At 49.6% G+C, this 19,024-nt stretch overlaps 1 protein-coding gene across 1 annotated transcript; it reads right to left on the bottom strand.

Moving 5' to 3' along the window:
* Positions 1–2,873, bottom strand: LOC125527912. Its single transcript, XM_048692416.1, has 5 exons — positions 2,252–2,873; positions 1,947–2,108; positions 688–783; positions 443–592; positions 1–341 (listed from the first exon to the last, which is right to left on the bottom strand). Exons 1-5 carry the CDS (start codon positions 2,747–2,749, stop codon positions 210–212), a joined length of 1,038 nt encoding a protein of 345 aa, XP_048548373.1. The 5' UTR covers positions 2,750–2,873; the 3' UTR covers positions 1–209.
* Positions 2,874–19,024: the final 16,151 nt, after the last annotated feature.

The raw sequence follows: 19,024 nt of genomic DNA, 5'->3' as shown, positions 1-19,024 counted from the left end.
TTCAAGACGACGCGGACAATATCATTTCTATATGCATGTGTGCCTGTGTATCTTTTTTACAACAACAATGTGCATATGCAGAGCGGTAGAGGGGCCTGTACAAGTACAACTACGCACAAGAACAAACACCTTTCAGATACGATATGAATACATGTATTATACCAGAGAAAAAGAAACTGGGCGGCGTATGGATCTACGTATGATCTATCTCATGGTTTTGAGACGGCGGTCTTGCAAAGTGGGCAGGCGTTCTTCCGGGAGAGCCACTGCTTGATGCAGTGCACATGGTAGCCGTGGCCGCAGCTCAGCCTCCCTATCTCCTCACTCGCTTCAAACTCTTCCTGAAAAATTGCAATGGTTTGTAAGTTCATGTTAACTTGTGAAGAGCCGATGCCGATGTGACATGGGGACTGAATCGAAAGGAGCAAGTACGTCGACATACTTGACAAATGCTGCAGCTCCGCTCCGTCTCTGTTGAGAAATGCTTGCGGTCGAATGCCAGGTGTTTGCCCACCCTAAGGCCGCGAACGATCTCGTCTTCGCGCAGCCCTGTGCTTACATAGCCGATCCTGTCCTCGAGTGCGAGTAGCTCCTGTCAAATGATGCAACAATGTTCTTTATTAAGTAAAGACAGTGGTGTGCAATCTTAAATCTGTTGCAGATGATGGGCAGCAGAAGGGGGGGTACCTCGTAATTCATGTTATCAACGTCAAGGCGCCAATCCTGATATTGATCATACATGCCCATTCTTCCCAACAGTAGTCTCGTTCGAAACATCATTATCTGAATGTTGTAAAGGATAATACTGAATGTTATATAGTAGTAACAAATAACATGGGTTCAAAGTGCATGCCACATATATCCATTAGCAGAAGTACTCAAGGGATCTAAAGAGCTTGTGGGTGACTGACAGTAGTGAACTGGAACAACCTATCAAATAATGACCTGATGCCAACAACTAGTGTAGAACAGATGAAAAACAACTTCAGAACTGATCAGCACTAAAGTGGCACAGCAGCATTGTGCTCCATGAGCAGGAAACTAGCAAAAAATAGTACAGTTCTCTGATCAAGAGCAACTAGGTATTATCTTAAGTGCAGAACCCAAAGTCAAAACTGCCACCGAATGCCGCCTTTTGACTCACAAACATGCCAGTTCATATCCTAAAGTCCACTTGAAGGAGGTCAGATTCTTATTATCCTTGCTCAGGCATTCAAATCCTTCATCGCGCTCACCCCATTCTAAAATATCACATTAAACAACGAACCAACCATCCACCCCAGCAACATGGCAACTAGTTAACCAAAAGAATCAGCAACATGCTTGTTCAGTTCAGCCCAGCACAATGATTCATCATCTGTGTGTGTAAACACAGCAGGGAAAGGAAAGGGAAATCTGCATCTACACTCAAAGGGCTCTCTGCCTCTGCACCTAACATATCTACCACCATCACCTGCTCTCATGTGCCTCCATCCAATCTGCCGCGTGCCTGCGTTGCGTTGCGTGTCGTATAAACATAACTACTACCAGCTAGGGGTGATAAACTACCATACTGTACCAATCCTAGAGCTGCAACCAACCACTCCAGTATAATAGAACGTGTGAGGATCGTTTTGTGTGGTGGTACCATGTGAGTGAGTACATGGCATCCGAACAAAAATGCCAAATCAGCATGGACCATGGGCTACAACATATGATGGCTGCTAGTAGAGTAGTATAAGATTGAGCACGGACCCCCTGATAGTCTGAAACCACCTACGATGGATGCTATGAGATTTACCCAATCAGAATGATTCTTGCGGAATGTGGAGGACCGACCTATCGTGTACCAACAATGATGAAATGAATGCTGGATGGAAGTGCTGTGAGGTGAGGTTTTGTCGGTGTGGTTCACGGGGTGGGGGGAATGAAATGGTGCGTGGAATGGAGCAGGTGTTGGAGTGTACCTCTTGGTCGGTCCTGTCGTAGGGGTGGGCGTGGCGGTGGCGGCCTGAATGCAGGAGGTCGGCGTCGTGGAAGGGCATGTGGAAGCGCGGCGGCGAGTCCATGAAGGAGGAGGATATGTGCTCCCGCATGGTGACCCTGCGCGCCCGCTGCTCGGCGGTCCTCTGGCATCAGGAAATCAGAAGTCAATTCGACAGAACGAGATGGAGATTCAGTTGGACTTGAATTCGTTCAAAGTTTCAGCTACACAAACTAGCTATCTCCACATCTGAAAATCAACCAGGAGCAAGGAGAAGCCGGCACAAACCTCCCTGTGTCGCCTCTCCCCGTCCCCGCGGCGGCCCGGGACAGCCGTGTGGTGGTGGCGCGCGACGACGCAGTCGACCGAGGACGCCTCGGCGGCGAAGGGAATCCCCGGGGTGCAGGTGCACCACACGTCCCCGGCGACCCCTCCGGCCGTGCCAGCGCCCCTCGCGCCCCTCCTCTCCCTCCGCCTCCGCCGCCGCTGCTGCCGGGCCCCGCGCCACTCCTCCTCCTCCTCTTGCTCCTCCCCCTCCTCCAACGCGTCCGGGGCCGGGCGCACGGAGGCCGAGGCGGCGACGGGCGCGTGGGCCCGGGACGCGGCGGCGGACGCGCAGCCGAGGTCGCGCAGGCGCAGCGCGAGCCACTGCTGCTTGCCCCGCCGCGCCTCCTCCCCGGGCCCCCGCGGCGGGGGAGAGGAGGAGGACGAGGACCCCTCGACGCGCGCGAGCAGCACCCGCAGCGCCACCCGGCGCCGCTCCGCCGACGCGCCGTCGCGGGCCATCGGAGCGGGCCAAGCAAGCAAGCTCTCTTTGGCCGCGGCGCTCGTGCGGCTCTGACGCTCGCGGTAGGGTAGGTGCGGCGAGCGGGGGGAGGCAGTAGTTGGTTATTCGGGAGGGACGAGAGCAGAGGCCGGTCCGATGTACAAATAGGGAGAAGAGGTCGTCGACCCGTCGGGGTTAGCGCAGGGCCGTGGGATCATGATCGGGCGGCCGGGGGCCGGGCCCTGGGGCGCTGGGCGGTCCACGGGGGGTCAGTGGGTCAAGGAAAGCGGGCGTCAGTAGGCATTGGACCTGCTTTGGTGGATAAGGATTAAGGGGGAAGATTCATTAATTAGGCTCGAGTTCGTGTGTGTGCGCGCGCGTGTGATTGGGGTGATTGAGCCGTCCTTGTCACCTCGCCTCTCCCTTTCGTCGACCATACCTACCGTGGCAGGGAAGCGTCGATGATCGGCAGGGAAGCCAATCAATCAGTCGACCGGCTTGGCTCTGCATTGCATTCGCATGCAATCATCGGATGGCATGGGGCATGTACAATGGTGGCATACGGATACATATATCTTATGGCAAAAAGTAATTTAAAGGCTTCTTTGATTCAAAGGAATTTTATAGAATTTCTGGAGGATTGGAATCCTTAAGAATTTTTTCTATGTTAATCCTTTGATTCATAGGATTGGATCCCATAGAAATTTTTTTTATGGAATCTTTTGTACTACATTTCATAGGAAATCTAACATCCACTCCAACCTTTTTTTACAATTCCTTTGCTTTTCCTGTGCCATCAAACACTCCATGCTAATCCTGTAGGATTCATGTGTGTATGCCACTCCAACCCTATACTTTTTCTATTCCTATGATTTGAAAATCCTATGAATCAAAGAGGGCCTAAGTGTTGCGACTATATGTTGATGTGTTGTCCCGACGGTGAGACGAGGCGGAAGAAGCTTGGCTTTCTTCCTCTGGGCTCGACTCGCGCGTCCAGGATAGCGGACGGGGACGTCGCGGTCGAGCATTGGATCGTACTATGGGCTGCGGCAGCGTTCCTTTGCGCTGCGTGGATTTGTCGCCCGTGCTCTCGCTTGGCTCTACGTATTTGGCGCCAACGTGCACGTCGCGTATCCCGTGTGCCCGTCTGTTGCCCCGCTTCATCTATGCCTACCAGCTGCGTTTCTCCGACTTTTTGTTCCATTCACCACATGCAATTATTTTCTTTGGTACCGAAATCTGAGGTGGTACTAAATTTTTTGTCCGTCCACGCATAGATAATTTTTTGTGGCGGTCCAGCAACTACAAGAGAGCATTGATAGGAAGTATATTCTGCATGACATCATGGAGATCAGTGCTGGTTTCTCTCGTTTTACCTTGAGCTTTATTGGGAGGGATGCTAATGCCGCGGCGCATCTTTGTGCTAAAGAGCGAGCGAGTCTAGGCGTAGATGCTTAGGCTTAATTATACCCTTCCTTTCCTTGCTGACATTTTACAGCAAGATTGTAATACTGATCTTTGATCAATAATGCTCATTGATTCCAAAAAAAAAAACGCACTGGGAAGTTCACTCAAGGGGCCAGGTCAACTTTTTTTTTTTCAATTATAGGCCGTAGAGAGCCAATCACCTACGTGGGCCAAGAGGCTGGAAAACCCCTATTTGAGGCATACTGCGTTAAACAGTCAACGTATCCCATGTACGAGCGATTTTTGGGTCGGCCCATATGTACATACGTACAGCTTTCAGTTCTGGTTTCGAGAACCTTCTACAACGTTCTCAGCCGGTTTACCCGTTAAAGGTTCCTAAACAGGTTTCTTATATTTAATTCTCCTTTTCCTTTTCTCATGTTTATTTATTAAAAAGAATGTTCAGAATTTTTAAAAAAATGTTCATGATTAAAAAAAATTCAAAATGTTCTCTTTTTCCAAAACTGTTCACATATTGAAAAATTGGCTCGTGTTTTTCAATTTTGTTTGGGAGTTTCAAAAAATGTTTTTGTTTTATCACATATTCAAAAAATGTTCATGATTTTGAAAAAAATGTTCTCTTTAGCTCGTGTTTGCATTGAATTTTTTTTAGTTTCCAAAAATATTTCCGATTATGTTTACTAACAAAAATTGTTGGCATTTTCAAAAATTGTTCGGGATTTTATTTTTTTGTTCAGGGGTTTAAAAATTATTCACATTCTCATTTTTTTGTTTGGGAGCTTCAAAACATGTTTGAGTTTTTAAAAAATATTCAAAATTTTAAATCTGTTTGTGATTTTTGAAAATGATTGGCTTCGAAAATTAAAAAAATTGTTCGGGGTCTGCCGATGCCGCTTAGCTCTCTAACGTTTATCGCTGCTTTGTATTCATAAAATGGTCATTAGGTAAAGTGGCTAGCTATGTGCACACACGAGCTAAAGGTCTAGTGTTCAGTTCCATTTTGCGCTACATTGACTGTTTGTAGAAAAACACAACAAACAGACGATTTTTGGTCGTGGGCACATGAAAAGAATGGAGTTTTTACAGTACGCCCGGCGTACCGCATGCTGGTTACTACAAAGTATAGCCGGAAAGCTTGGCTGGAAGGACATTCAGACTCCTCCAATTTTGAAGGTGAACAGAAATCCTGGTCTAAACTATGGAAGGTAGATGTGCCTTCAAAGGTCAAAATCTCCTCTGGAGACTAGCCCAACAATTCATCCCAACAGCGGACTTGTTACACCACTGGAAGATGTCTACTGTCGACAGTTGTGGGCTATGTGGAGCTATAGATTCCTGGCAACACTCTTTATTGCACTGTCACGTTGCTCGATCAGTGTGGGCACTGCAAGCCCCTGAACTCTTTCATGTCTTATCCGAAACGACCGAACCTGACTCAAAGCGCTATTTGTTCACCCTTCTGGACGTGCTCCCTCGGCGGAGTTTACCCAGGTGCTGGTAACCCTCTGGCCTATCTGGTTTTCTTGACGGCAAGTATTGCATGAAAATATTTTTCAAAGCCACCACTCACCACTTTGTTATGAAGTACATCCGAGAACTCAACGATTGTAAACCAAAAGAGGTGCAACACACTCCCGCCACCAGATCAACCATCAGGAAACCTAGGTGGATCCGACCACCAGTGAACTTTGCCAAGATAAGGGTCGACGGGGCTGTAAATAGAGCAAATGAGGAACGCGCTTACAGTGCGGTGTGCAAGGACTACGATGGGAATTATCTAGGGTCATCGGTGATCAGATGCGCCGACCTCACTGACCCAGCAACACTTGAGGCACTGGCTTGCCGGGAAGCTCTTGCACTAGCTCAAGACCTATCATTGTCTCATGTTGTTGTTGCCTCAGACAACAAGGGCGTGGTGCAGGACATCAATCGTGGTATAGGAGGAATGTATGCAACTATCGTGAAGGAGATCAGAGATACCGTGGAGCTCTTTCAACAATGTACCTTCATCTTCTAAGGCCAGAAAACTAATCAAGAGGCACATGGCCTTGCTAAGCACGCTTTTGGTCTGGAATCGGGGCGCCATGTGTGGTTGATAACCCCCACCCCCCCGATCTGAATTGTATCCCTATGAACATTAGTAATCAATAAAGCAAGTGTGTTTAGACTCAAAAAATGAGAGGAAAACACAACAAATAGGAGCTCCTATTGGGCTGCATCTTTTTGCGCTACAAATGGGAGTTAATTCCTTTCTGCATCTTTTTTTTCTTCGATTGAGCCGCAGGAAAAAATGCTATATGTTGGGATTCGAACTTAGGATCTCCCCTACCAAACGAAGGCTTCAGCCGACCACTGTGTTACAAGAGAAGGTTTATTAGCCGATTAGTAGTACCCCCTCAGATTCTTTACACCTAATCCCATAAATTTATATACGTTCACGAATTGTCTGAAATATCAGCAAGCCTTCTCTCTCACATCCACCATTCCGCTAGTCTGCAAGGACAGTTGGCGCGGCTGAGAGCTTTCTGGAGTGAGCGGAGCCTGCTCTGGGCCGGCGGAGCTACATAGATGTCTCTCCCATAATGTTGGGGACAATTTATCGGCGTCATCTGCCTTGTCCCATGTGTTGCCTACCACCAAGGACTAGTCCATCGCCGTGCTTGTGGCCCGGTGCTATAGATCTTGCTTGAGCTTAGAGAACTATATGTCTGAGCCTTGCCTCGCATCTGTCAGTGGAGCATATGAAGGTGGGCTCGTCGGTAACCTCGTGTGAGGGACATGCGTTGCCTCTGTCATGCGAGAAACTGGGTGCTTGAGTCCGTCGTGTCGGTGGTTCCTGTGGTTGATGATGTCAATGCAACTGGTGTTTTGGTGCTTACTCCTAGGAGCCTCTTGGTTGATGACAACTCTACACCAATAATACAATGAGTTCTACAATTTCTTGGACAAATGGGCGACTGAGCACCTTGGATCGATCCGGCAAGACAAGTGGCAGCCTCCTGAAGGAGAAACTAGCCAGGAAGAAATCAAAGAGGAACAAAAGCAAGATGGGTGGTGCCACCGGGAAGGCATATGCGATTTCATGATGGAGGGTGCCGTGTGCCTTTGGTTGTCTAAGTTGTTGTTGCTAGTGTTCTCGTCAAGGGTTCCGATGTGTTGTACAAGTGTCAAGGGTTGATGTTTCACACTTTGTGAGTAGTCCGCTTATGGGTTGTTTGCATTAGTTAATTAATATACAAGGCAAATATTTTGGCATTGTTTCAGAAGAAAAACTATACTTTGTAAAAAATGATCACCCTCAGCGATTTGGCCTTGGTTTCATATCTATCCACACTGGGCAGTCGATGTTTACCTAGGGTATGAAGGGCCTCAGTCCATCTATCCCTGAATCCCTTGTTGAAACACAGGGTTTAGGGTTTTGCGTGGGTGGTTGACATCCAGCCTCACGTCTCAATATATAGATGATCACAATTACAATTACATACGTATACAAATACGTGTACAAGAACAATATACTAGACCCTACTTTACATGCCCCCTCAATCTGAACTACATACAAGATTCAGATTGGTTCTAAAATGGTCTAGCATCTGTCTAGTAGCGGGTTTAGTAAATACATCCGCTAACTGATCATCTGTAGAAATAAACCTGACTTCCAGTTCACAAGCAGCTACTCGTTCTCTCACAAAATGAAAATCAATCTCAATGTGTTTAGTCAGAGCATGAAACACCAGGTTCGCCGTCAGGTAAGTTGCCCCTAAGTTATGACACCACAATATAGGACTGCGCTGCCGTGGGACTCCAAGTTCTGTGAGAACTGAATCTATCCAAATGGCTTCAGCTGCGCCATTGGCCAATGCCTTATACTCTGCCTCGGTGCTTGACCTCGAGAATGTGGGTTGCTTCTTCGAGCTCCAAGATACAAGATTGGGTCCAACCAATATAGCAAAACCACCAGTAGAGCGCCTATCATCAACATAGCCTGCCTAGTCTGCATCGATGAATATACTCACTCCAGTAAATCTGGACTTACGAATCCGTAGTCCCATGTCTAGCGTACCTTTGACATATCTTAGAATACGCTTGACTGCTTCCCAATGATCCTCCGTTGGCTGAGACATGAACTGGCACACTTTGTTCACTGCGAAGGAGATATCAAGACGAGTGAGGGTCAAATACTGAAGTGCTCCAACCACACTGCGATACCGAAAGGAGTCATCTCTACCCAGTAGTGCACCACTATGACGTGAGAGACTCTCGGATGTAGCAAGCGGAGTGGAAATGGCCTTGCAGTTCTCCATGTTGACGCGATGAAGAAGATCCAAAGCATACTTTTTTGCGTCAAGGTCATGGCCCCTGAATAAAAGGACGCTTCCAAACCAAGGAAGTACTGGAGGCGACCCAAATCTTTGATGGGAAATCTAGCAGCTAACGACTGCACAAGATGATCCACCACGGCGGGGGTAGAGCCAGCAATCACAATATCATCAACGTACACCAGCATGTATATCTGTATAGCACCTTGAGAGAAGATGAACAGAGATATATCTGATCGGGAGACAACAAAACCGAGCTGCGAAAGGCGCTGACTCAAACGAGCATACCAGGCACGGGGCGACTGCTTGAGACCATAAATAGACCGCTGAAGTTTGCAGACATGAGAGGGATACGTGGCATCCTCGAACCCGGGTGGCTGCTGCATATACACATCTTCGACCAAGAACCCATGTAAAAAGGCATTGCTCACATCAATCTATCGGAGGCTCCAACCACGAGACACAGCAAGAGACAGAACCAAGCGAACTGTGGCAGGCTTCACTACCGGGCTAAATGTATCTCCATAGTCAATCCCATGCTGTTGAGTGAAACCGCGAGCAACAAGACGAGCTTTGTGCTTATCAACAGACCCATCCGGACGATGCTTGGTTTTGAAAATCCACTTGCAGCTCACAATATTAACACCAGGTGGCCGAGGCACCAAGACCCAGGTGTTAGTGTGACGGAGAGCAGCAAACTCCTCGGACATGGTGGCACGCCAGGCAGGTTCACCCAAAGCATCAAGATGGGAAACTGGTGCGGCGGAGAAGGCACGGCGGCGAGAGTCATACCCAACCGTGCCATCAGTGTAAGTGAGGGAGTCCTGGATTAGGGGGTATCTGGACAGCCGGATTATATCCTTTGGCCGGACTGTTGGACTATGAAGATACAAGATTGAAGACTTCGTCCCGTGTCCGGATGGGACTCTCCTTGGCGTGGAAGGCAAGCTTGGCAATACGGATATGTAGATCTCCTTCCTTGTAACCGACTCTGTGTAACCCTAGCCCCCTCCGGTGTCTATATAAACCGGAGGGTTTAGTCCGTAGGACCAACAACAACAACCATACCATAGGCTAGCTTCTAGGGTTTAACCTCTTCGATCTTGTGGTAGATCAACTCTTGTACTACTCATATTATCAAGAACAATCAAGCAGGACGTAGGGTATTACCTCCATCAGGAGGGCCCGAACCTGGGTAAACATCGTGTCCCCTGCCTCCTGTTACCATCTGCCTAGACGCACAGTTCGGGACCCCCTACCCGAGATCCGCCGGTTTTGACACCGACATTGGTGCTTTCATTGAGAGTTCCTCTGTGTCGTCATCGTTAGGCTGGATGGCTCCTTCAATCATCAATAGCGATGCAGTCCGGGGTGAGACTTTTCTCCCCGGACAGATCTTCGTATTCGGTGGCTTCGCACTGCGGGCCAACTCGCTTGGCCATCTGGAGCAGATCGAGAGTTACGCCCCTGGCCACCAGGTCAGGTTTGGAAGCTTAAACTACACGGCTGACATCCGCGGAGACTTGATCTTCGGCGGATTCGAGCCCCTGCCGAGTGCGCGGCACGGTCACGATGAGCATGATTTAGCTCTACCATCGGACAGTGTTCAGGAGACCGCACCGACAACTGCTCCGAACCTCAATTCGGAGCCAATTGCACCATCCATGGACGGGTGGATAGACCCCGCCACGGAGACCGCATTATCAGCGGCGATCGGGCCGAGTATTGACCTTACCCTTCACGAGAGCCGTGACGCCAAACTGCTGGATTCTTCCCCGGCCACGGACTCCGAACCGCCTGCGCTCGTGCCTATCGAATCCGACTGGGCGCCGATCATGGAGTTCACCTCCGCGGATATCTTTCAGCACTCGCCCTTCGGTGACATACTGAACTCATTAAGGTCTCTCTCCTTGTCAGGAGAGTCCTGGCCGAACCATGTCCGGCAGGATTGGGATGCGGATGACGAAGAAATTCGCCGCCCACCGACCACCCACTTAGTAGCCACTGTCGACAATTTGACCGACATGCTCGACTTCAACTCCGAAGACATCGACGGTATGGACGACGATGCAGGAGACGAACAAGAACCACTGCCCACAGGGCACTGGACAGCCACCTCATCATATGATATATATATATATATATATATATATATATATATATATGGTGGACACACCCAAAGAAGGCAATGGCGACGGGACAACGGAGGATGACCCCTCCAAGAAGCAACCCAAGCGCCGACGTCAGCGGCGCCGCTCTAAGTCTTGCCAGGGCAAAAGCGGTGATACCGGCACAGGAGATAATAGCACTCCGGACAGTGCCGAAGATGACGACAATCTCCTCCAGCAAGATTTAGATCAGGAGGATGGAGAAGCCAACCCTCCCGAGAGAGCGGCAGATGGAGAGGCGGAGGATGATAACTACATGCCTCCCTCCGAAGACGAGGCAAGCCTCGACGATGACGAATTTGTCGTGCCTGAGGATCCCGTCGAGTAAGAGCGCTTCAAGCGCCGGCTTATAGCCATGGCAAATAGCCTTAAGAAAAAGCAACAACAGCTTCGAGCTGATCAAGATTTGCTAGCTGACAGATGGACTGAAGTCCTTGCGGCCGAGGAATATGAACTCGAACGCCCCTCCAAGAGTTACCCAAAGCGCAGGTTGCTACCCCGACAGGAGGAGGAAGCATTAAAACCTACATCTCCAGCGTATGACGCGGCTGATCGGCCACCTCGTGGCCACGACAGAGAGGCATTTCAGCCAAAAGCTCAGCCCGCACCCTGACGCCACTCAAATAAAAATGTCAAGGCCCGGGGAAACACGCTAGACCCGCGAGTCGTATTGGAGGACAAAGCAAAACACGCAACATCGATCTACGGATCACGAGGGCGCGCCACTATGCGAGACGATAACCGTCACGCCGGATACAGTAAAAGTAAATCCGGCCGGGCCGAACACAGCGGACAAGACTTATTTGAGCTGCGTCGCGATATAGCCCAGTACAGAGGCGCCGCACACCCCGTATGCTTCACAGACGAAGTAATGGATCACCAAATCGCAGAGGGTTTCAAACCCGTAAATATCGAATCATACGACGGTACAACAGATCCCGCGGTATGGATCGAGGACTTCCTCCTGCACATCCACATGGCCCGTGGTGACGATCTACACGTCATCAAATACCTCCCACTCAAACTCAAAGGACCAGTTCGGCATTGGCTCAACAGCCTGCCAGCAGAATCCATTGGCTGTTGGGAAGATCTGGAAGCCGCATTCCTCAACAACTTCCAGGGCACTTATGTGCGACCACTAGATGCCGATGACTTGAGCCACATAATTCAGCACCAGAGGAATCGGCCAGGCAATTCTGGACACGGTTCCTGACAAAGAAAAATCAAATCGTCGACTGTCCGGATGCAGAGGCCCTAGCAGCTTTTAAGCACAACATCCGCGACGAGTGGCTCGCCCGGCACCTTGGCCAGGAAAAGCCGAAATCTATGGCAGCCCTCACGACACTCATGACTCGCTTTTGTGCGGGAGAGGACAGCTGGCTGGCTCACAGCAATAATATATCAAAGAACCATGGTACTTCGGATACCAAGGATACCAATGGCAGGTCACGTCGCAACAAACACAAGTGCCACATCAACAGCGACAATACCGAGGATATGGCAGTCAATGCCGGATTCAGAGGCTCTAAACCCGGTCAGCGGAAAAAGCCATTGAAAAGAAGCACTCCGGGCCCGTCCAGTTTGGACCGTATACTCGATCGCTCGTGTCAAATACACGGCACCCCCGACAAGCCAGCCAACCACACCAACAGGGAATGTTGGGTGTTCAAGCAGGCCGGCAAGTTAAATGCCGAAAACAAAGAGGGGTTACATAGCGATGACGAGGAGGAGCCCCGGCTGCCGAACATCGGGGGACATAAGAGGTTCCCCCCACAAGCACGGACGATGAACATGATATACGCAACCCACATTCCCAAGAGGGAGCGGAAGCGTGCGCTAAGGGACATATATGCGTTGGAGCCAGTCGCCCCAAAGTTCAACCCATGGTCCTCCTGTCCGATCACCTTCGATCGCAGGGACCACCCCACTAGTATCCGTCATGGCGGATTTGCCGCATAGGTCCTAGACCCAATCATCGACGTATTTCACCTCACTCGAGTCCTTATGGACGGCGGCAGCAGCCTGAACCTGCTTTATCAGGACACAGTGCGCAAAATGGGTATAGACCCCTCAAGAATCAAACCCACAAAAACGACCTTCAAAGGCGTCATACTAGGTGTAGAGGCCCATTTCATAGGCTCAGTCACACTGGAAGTGGTCTCCGGATCCCCGGATAACTTCCGAAGCGAGGAGTTAATCTTCGATATAGTCCCGTTCCGCAGTGGCTATCACGCACTGCTCGGGCGAACCGCATTTGCAAGATTCAATGCAGTACCTGCTACGTCTTGAGCTTGCGTTGGTTTTCCCCGAAGAGGAAGGGATGATGCAGCAGAGTAGCGTAAGTATTTCCCTCAGTTTTTGAGAACCAAGGTATCAATCCAGTAGGAGGCCACGCTCAAGTCCCTCGTACCTGCACAAAGCGATAGCTACTCGCAATCAACGCGATTAGGGGTTGTCAATCCCTTCACGGTCACTTATGAGAGTGAGATCTGATATATATATATATAATATTTTTGGTTTTTTTGGTATAAAGATGCAAAGTAAAAAGTAAAAACAAAGTAAAAAAGCAAAGCAAGATTAAAGTGATGGAGATTGATATGATGAGAATAGACCCGGGGGCCATAGGTTTCACTAGTGGCTTCTCTCAAGAGCATAAGTATTCTATGGTGGGTGAACAAATTACTGTTGAGCAATTGACAGAATTGAGCATAGTTATGAGAATATCTAGGCATGATCATGTATATAGGCATCATGTTCGTGACAAGTAGACCGAAAAGATTTTGCATCTACTACTATTACTCCACTCATCGACCGCTATCCAGTATGCATCTAGAGTATTAAGTTAAAAACAGAGTAACGCCTTAAGCAAGATGACATGATGTATAGAGATAAATTTATGCAATATGAAATAAACCCCATCTTGTTATCCTCAATGGCAACGATGCAATACGTGCCTTGCTGCCCCTTCTGTCACTGGGTAAGGACACCGCAAGATCGAACCCAAAGCTAAGCACTTCTCCCATGGCAAGAACTACCAATCTAGTTGGCCAAACCAAACGGATAATTCGAAGAGACTTGCAAAGATAACCAATCATACATAAAAGAATTCAGAGAAGATTCAAATATTATTCATAGATAGACTTGATCATAAACCCAAAATTCATAGGTCTCAACAAACACACCGCAAAAAGAAGATTACATCGAATAGATCTCCACAAGAGAGGGGGAGAACTTTGTATTGAGATTCAAAGAGAGAGAAGAAGCCATCTAGCTACTAACTATGGACCCGAAGGTCTGAGGTAAACTACTCACACTTCATCAGAGAGGCTATGATGATGTAGAAGCCCTCCGTGATGACGGCCCTCTTCCGGCGGAGCTCCGGAACAGGCCCCAAGATGGGATCTCGTGGATACAGAAAGTTGCAGCGGTGGAATTAGGTTTTTGGCTCCTCTTCTGATCGTTTGGGGGTACGTGTGTGTATATATAGGAGGAAGAAGTACGCCGAAGGAGCAACGAGGGGCCCACAAGGCAGGGGGCGTGCCCTAGGGGGGGCGCCCCCCACCCTCGTGACTGTTGGGGAACGTAGTAATTTCAAAATTTTCCTACGCACACGCAAGATCATGGTGATGCATAGCAACGAGATGGGAGAGTGTTGTCTACGTACCCTCGTAGACCGAAGCGGAAGCGTTGACGCAACGTAGAGGAAGTAGTCGTACGTCTTCCCGGTCCAACCGATCCAAGCACCGTTACTCCGGCACCTCCGAGTTCTTGACACACGTACAGCTCGATGACACACCCCAGGCTCCGATCCAGCAAAGCTTCGGGGAGGAGTTTCGTCAGCACGACGGCGTGGTGACGATCTTGATCACGTTCGTGACCGCCCCCACCCTCGTGACCGCCTCTTTTGTTCCTTGGAGCAGGGTCCAAGTCTCCTGGATCACGTTCCCGAAGATTTTATTCCGTTTGGACTCCGTTTGATATTCCGTTTCTTCGAAACACTGATATAGGCAAAAAACAGCAATTCTGGGCTGGGCCTCCGGTTAATAGGTTATTCCCAAAAATAATATAGAAGTGGAAAATAAAGCCCAATATAGTCCAAAATAGTAGATAATATAGCATGGAGCAATCAAAAATTATAGATACGTTGGAGACGTATCAGTACCGCATTATGCATACCTCAAGCTCAAGATGCCAGGACCTCGGGGGGTCATCACAGTCAATGGAAACACAGAGCGCTCTCTCAACACGGAGGAGCACACTGCGGCCCTCGCAGCAGAAGCACAAGGTAGCCTCTTCAGGCAATCCACCAGTTCGGCGATTAAACACCCGGACACCGTCAAGCGCACTCGAAGTAATCTACAACAAGACCGCCTGGCACATTCTGAGCTCGCATAGCAATGCGGCCCCCACCCCAGTCTCACCCAAACGGCAAAATCTGCGCCACGTGTACATAATTACGCACTGAAAATACCATGGGCATAGGTGGGGGGGGGGCACGACTACGGCACGCCCCAAAACACGGCTCAACCGCACTAGGGGCTTTCTGCTTTGTTATTTTTTCTCTCTTTCAGGACTTTACTCTCTGGAAACCCCGTCCGGCAGTACGATTGCCGGACACACGATACAACAACCAAGGAGGCAGAAAGCTATGTCGCACCATGAAATTCCCAGGTGGTCTCTGGTAACGAGTGAAATACCTGCTTTAAATACCATTCCTCAGCTTGCCCTTGGAGGGGACATGTTAAATAGTCCTACTTTTTTGCTTATCGCACTACTTGTATCATTCTGCTTCGACGCACCTTTTTGAATAAACAATGCATAGCACTAGCCTATTGTTGGGGAACGTTGCAGAAAACAAAAAATTTCCTACTCGTTTCACCAAGATCCATCTAGGAGTTCATCTAGCAACGAGTCATCGGATGCATCTACATACCTTTGTAGATCGCGTGCAGAAGCGTTCAAAGAACGGTGATGATGTAGTCGAACACGACGTGATCCAAATCACCGATGACCAAGCGCCGAACGGACGGCACCTCCGCGTTCAACACACGTACGGGACGGGAGACGTCTCCTCCTTCTTCATCCAGCAAGGGGGAAGGAGAGGTTGATGAAGATCCAGCAGCACGACGGCGTGGTGGTGGATGCAGGGCGTCACAGTAGCAGGGCTTCGCCTATACTACGAGAGAGAGACGTAACGGGGAGAGAGGGAGGCGCCAGGGGCTGGGGTGTGAAGTCCCTCCTCTCCCCCACTATATATAGGAGGGCCAAGGGGGGTGGTGCGCTAGCCTAGGAGATCCAATCTCCTAGGTGCGGCAGCCAAGGGGAGGTTTCCCTCCCCCCCAAGGCACCTAGAGGTGCCTTCCACCATTGGGACTCTTCCCTTAAGTGGAACCCTAGGCGCATGGGCTTTTGGGGCTGGTGCCCTTGGCCCATCTAGGCCAAGGCGCACCCCCTACAGCCCATGTGGCCCCCCGGGATAGGTGGCTCCACCCGGTGGGCCCCCGGGACCCCTCCGGTGGTCCCGGTACAATACCGATAACCCCGAAACTTGTCCTGATGGCCGAAACAGCACTTCCTATATATAATTCTTTACCTCCGGACCATTCCGGAACTCCTCGTGACGTCCGGGATCTCATCCGGGACTCCGAACAACATTCAGGTTACTGCATATACATATCTTCACAACCCTAGCATCACCGAACCTTAAGTGTGTAGACCCTACGGGTTCGGGAGACAAGCAGACATGACCGAGACGACTCTCCGGTCAATAACCAACAGCGGGATCTGGATACCCATGTTGGCTCCCACATGCTCCACGATGATCTCATCGGATGAACCACGATGTCGAGGATTCAATCAACCCCGTATGCAATTCCCTTTGTCAATCAATATGTTACTTGCCCGAGATTCGATCGTCGGTATCCCAATACCTCGTTCAATCTCGTTACCGGCTAGTCACTCTACTCGTACCGTAATGCATGATCCCGTGACCAGACACTTGGTCACTTTGAGCTCATTATGATGATGCATTACCGAGTGGGCCCAGTGATACCTCTCCGTCATACGGAGTGACAAATCCCAGTCTTGATCCATGTCAACCCAACAGACACTTTCGGAGATACCCGTAGTCTACCTTTATAGTCACCCAGTTACGTTGTGACGTTTGGTATACCCAAAGCACTCCTACGGTATCCGGGAGTTACACGATCTCATGGTCTAAGGAAAAGATACTTGACATTGGAAAAACTCTAGCAAACGAACTATACGATCTTGTGCTATGTTTAGGATTGGGTCTTGTCCATCACATCATTCTCCTAATGATGTGATCTCGTTATCAATGACATCCAATGTCCATAGTCAGGAAACCATGACTATCTGTTGATCAACGAGCTAGTCAACTAGAGGCTTACTAGGGACATGTTGGTGTCTGTTATTCACACATGTATTACGATTTCCGGATAACACAATTATAGCATGAATAAAGACAATTATCATGAATAAGGAAATATAATAATAATGCTTTTATTATTGCCTCTAGGGCATATTTCCAACACCTATTACCACATTCTCTATTCTTTTTTATATATATGTTCATTCATGACATTCAACACTCGTACACTCTGGTACGGCCAATACGCCAGGGGCTTAAGCGTACCCCATAATACGGCGTGAGAAGTCCGAACACTTTCGACAGTGCGGCACCCCAAACTTATAGCATTATATGCATCAGCTCCGAATCATGTCTTGGGTCAATAGTTGGGTTTGCCCGACTCCCATGTTTTGGTACCTTATGTTCCGCTATATCGGCTAAGGTAGCACTGGGAGAACTACTGCGATTGTGCCACGATTCATATGGGCAAGCACCTCAGTAGAGAAAGCTAAAACTGACTGGCATGATAAGGCGAGAGCCGGTCGCTGTTCGAGAGGTCTCGAGTCCCTAAAGACTTATGTCGCTTAGGGCGAGGAGTCGGCTTTGTCCGGCTTAGGCGTGTATAGCGCCCCCAATTCGGCCTTCCGAATACTAGGGGCTTCGCCAAAATTTAAAATTGTAGACTTCTATGGCTAAGTGAGAGTGATAAAGCATTATAGTCTGATTGCCTTGTTCATTGCACTGAGCACCTCCATCGAAGGACCCAACAATGGGAAAAAGAGTGCTCAGATTTATCCCGAACACCCCAGCACTCGTGGCATGGGGGCAGAAGCCGACGACTGGCCATCTCTCAGATTTGATAAACAGCTGCACAAAAGGTAATATTTTAAATTCAAACAAGCGTTGCATAGCGCATATTAACAAGTTTTCATCATACAGGATCACACGAGCAAGTTCATTCAAAAATTACATCCTTCGCACACTCGTCCACCACAATACGGGCACCCTTCAGGACACCCTCATAATACATTTCAGGGTGGCGATGCTCCTTGCCCTGCGGCGGTCCCTCCTTCACCAGCTTCTCGGCGTCCATCTTGGCCCAGTGCACCTTCGCACGAGCAAAAGCCCGGCGTGCACCTTCGATGCAGACGGACCGCTTTATGACTTCCAGCCGTGGGCAGGCATCCACAACCTGCCTCACCAGGCCGAAGTAGCTGTTGGGAAGGGAGTCACCAGGCCACATCCGGACTATAAGGCCTCTCATGGCCTGTTCGGCCGCCTTGTGCAGCTCGACCAGTTGCTTCAGCTGGTCGCTCACAGGCATCGGGTGTTCGGTCCCAGTATACTGAGACCAGAACAACTTCTCCGTCGAGCTTCCCTCCTCGGCCTGGTAGTACTTTGAGGCATCTAACACGCTGCAGGGAAAATCTGTGAATGCTCCTGGAGAGCTCCAGACTCGGGTAAGTAACAAGTAATTTACTTTCACATGCTTGCTTTGCATAATGAATGCCTTACCCGCCGCTATCTTTCTCATCGCCTCAATTTCCTGGAGGGCCTTTTGGGCTTTAGCCTTGGCACGCTTTGTGCTCTCAAGGGCCGCGGCAAGCTCGGACTCTCGCGTCTTCGAGTCAAGCTCCAAAGTCTCATGCTTCTTAACGAGAGCCTGGAGCTCTTGCTGCACCTCGTCCACCCGTGCCTCCTGTTTCTCCCGCTCGGTGCGCTCCTTGGCCGCTTTGTTTTCGGCCTCGGACAGCGCTTGCTTCAGGGTCGCCACTTCGGTCGTGGCCCCTGGCACATCCATGATGATCCTGTCATTTTGCAACCGTTGTTCTCCTCGAGCTGCCTCTTGGCAAGGCCGAGCTCTTTCTCAGACCGCTCGAGGCTCTGCTTCAGTGCGGCGACCTCCGCAATCAGTGCGGCAAAGGTCAGCAGCGAAGCCTGCATACGCATATAGACATACTTGTATTAGACTCCTGCAGATATTATTTGATCCTCTATTCGGCTTTTCTTTGT

Source organism: Triticum urartu, chromosome 1 (assembly GCF_003073215.2).
Source record: "Triticum urartu cultivar G1812 chromosome 1, Tu2.1, whole genome shotgun sequence".
Classification (NCBI taxonomy): Eukaryota; Viridiplantae; Streptophyta; class Magnoliopsida; order Poales; family Poaceae; genus Triticum; species Triticum urartu.
Note: the sequence above shows the minus strand (reverse complement) of the source record. Positions and strands in the feature narration are given on the sequence as shown.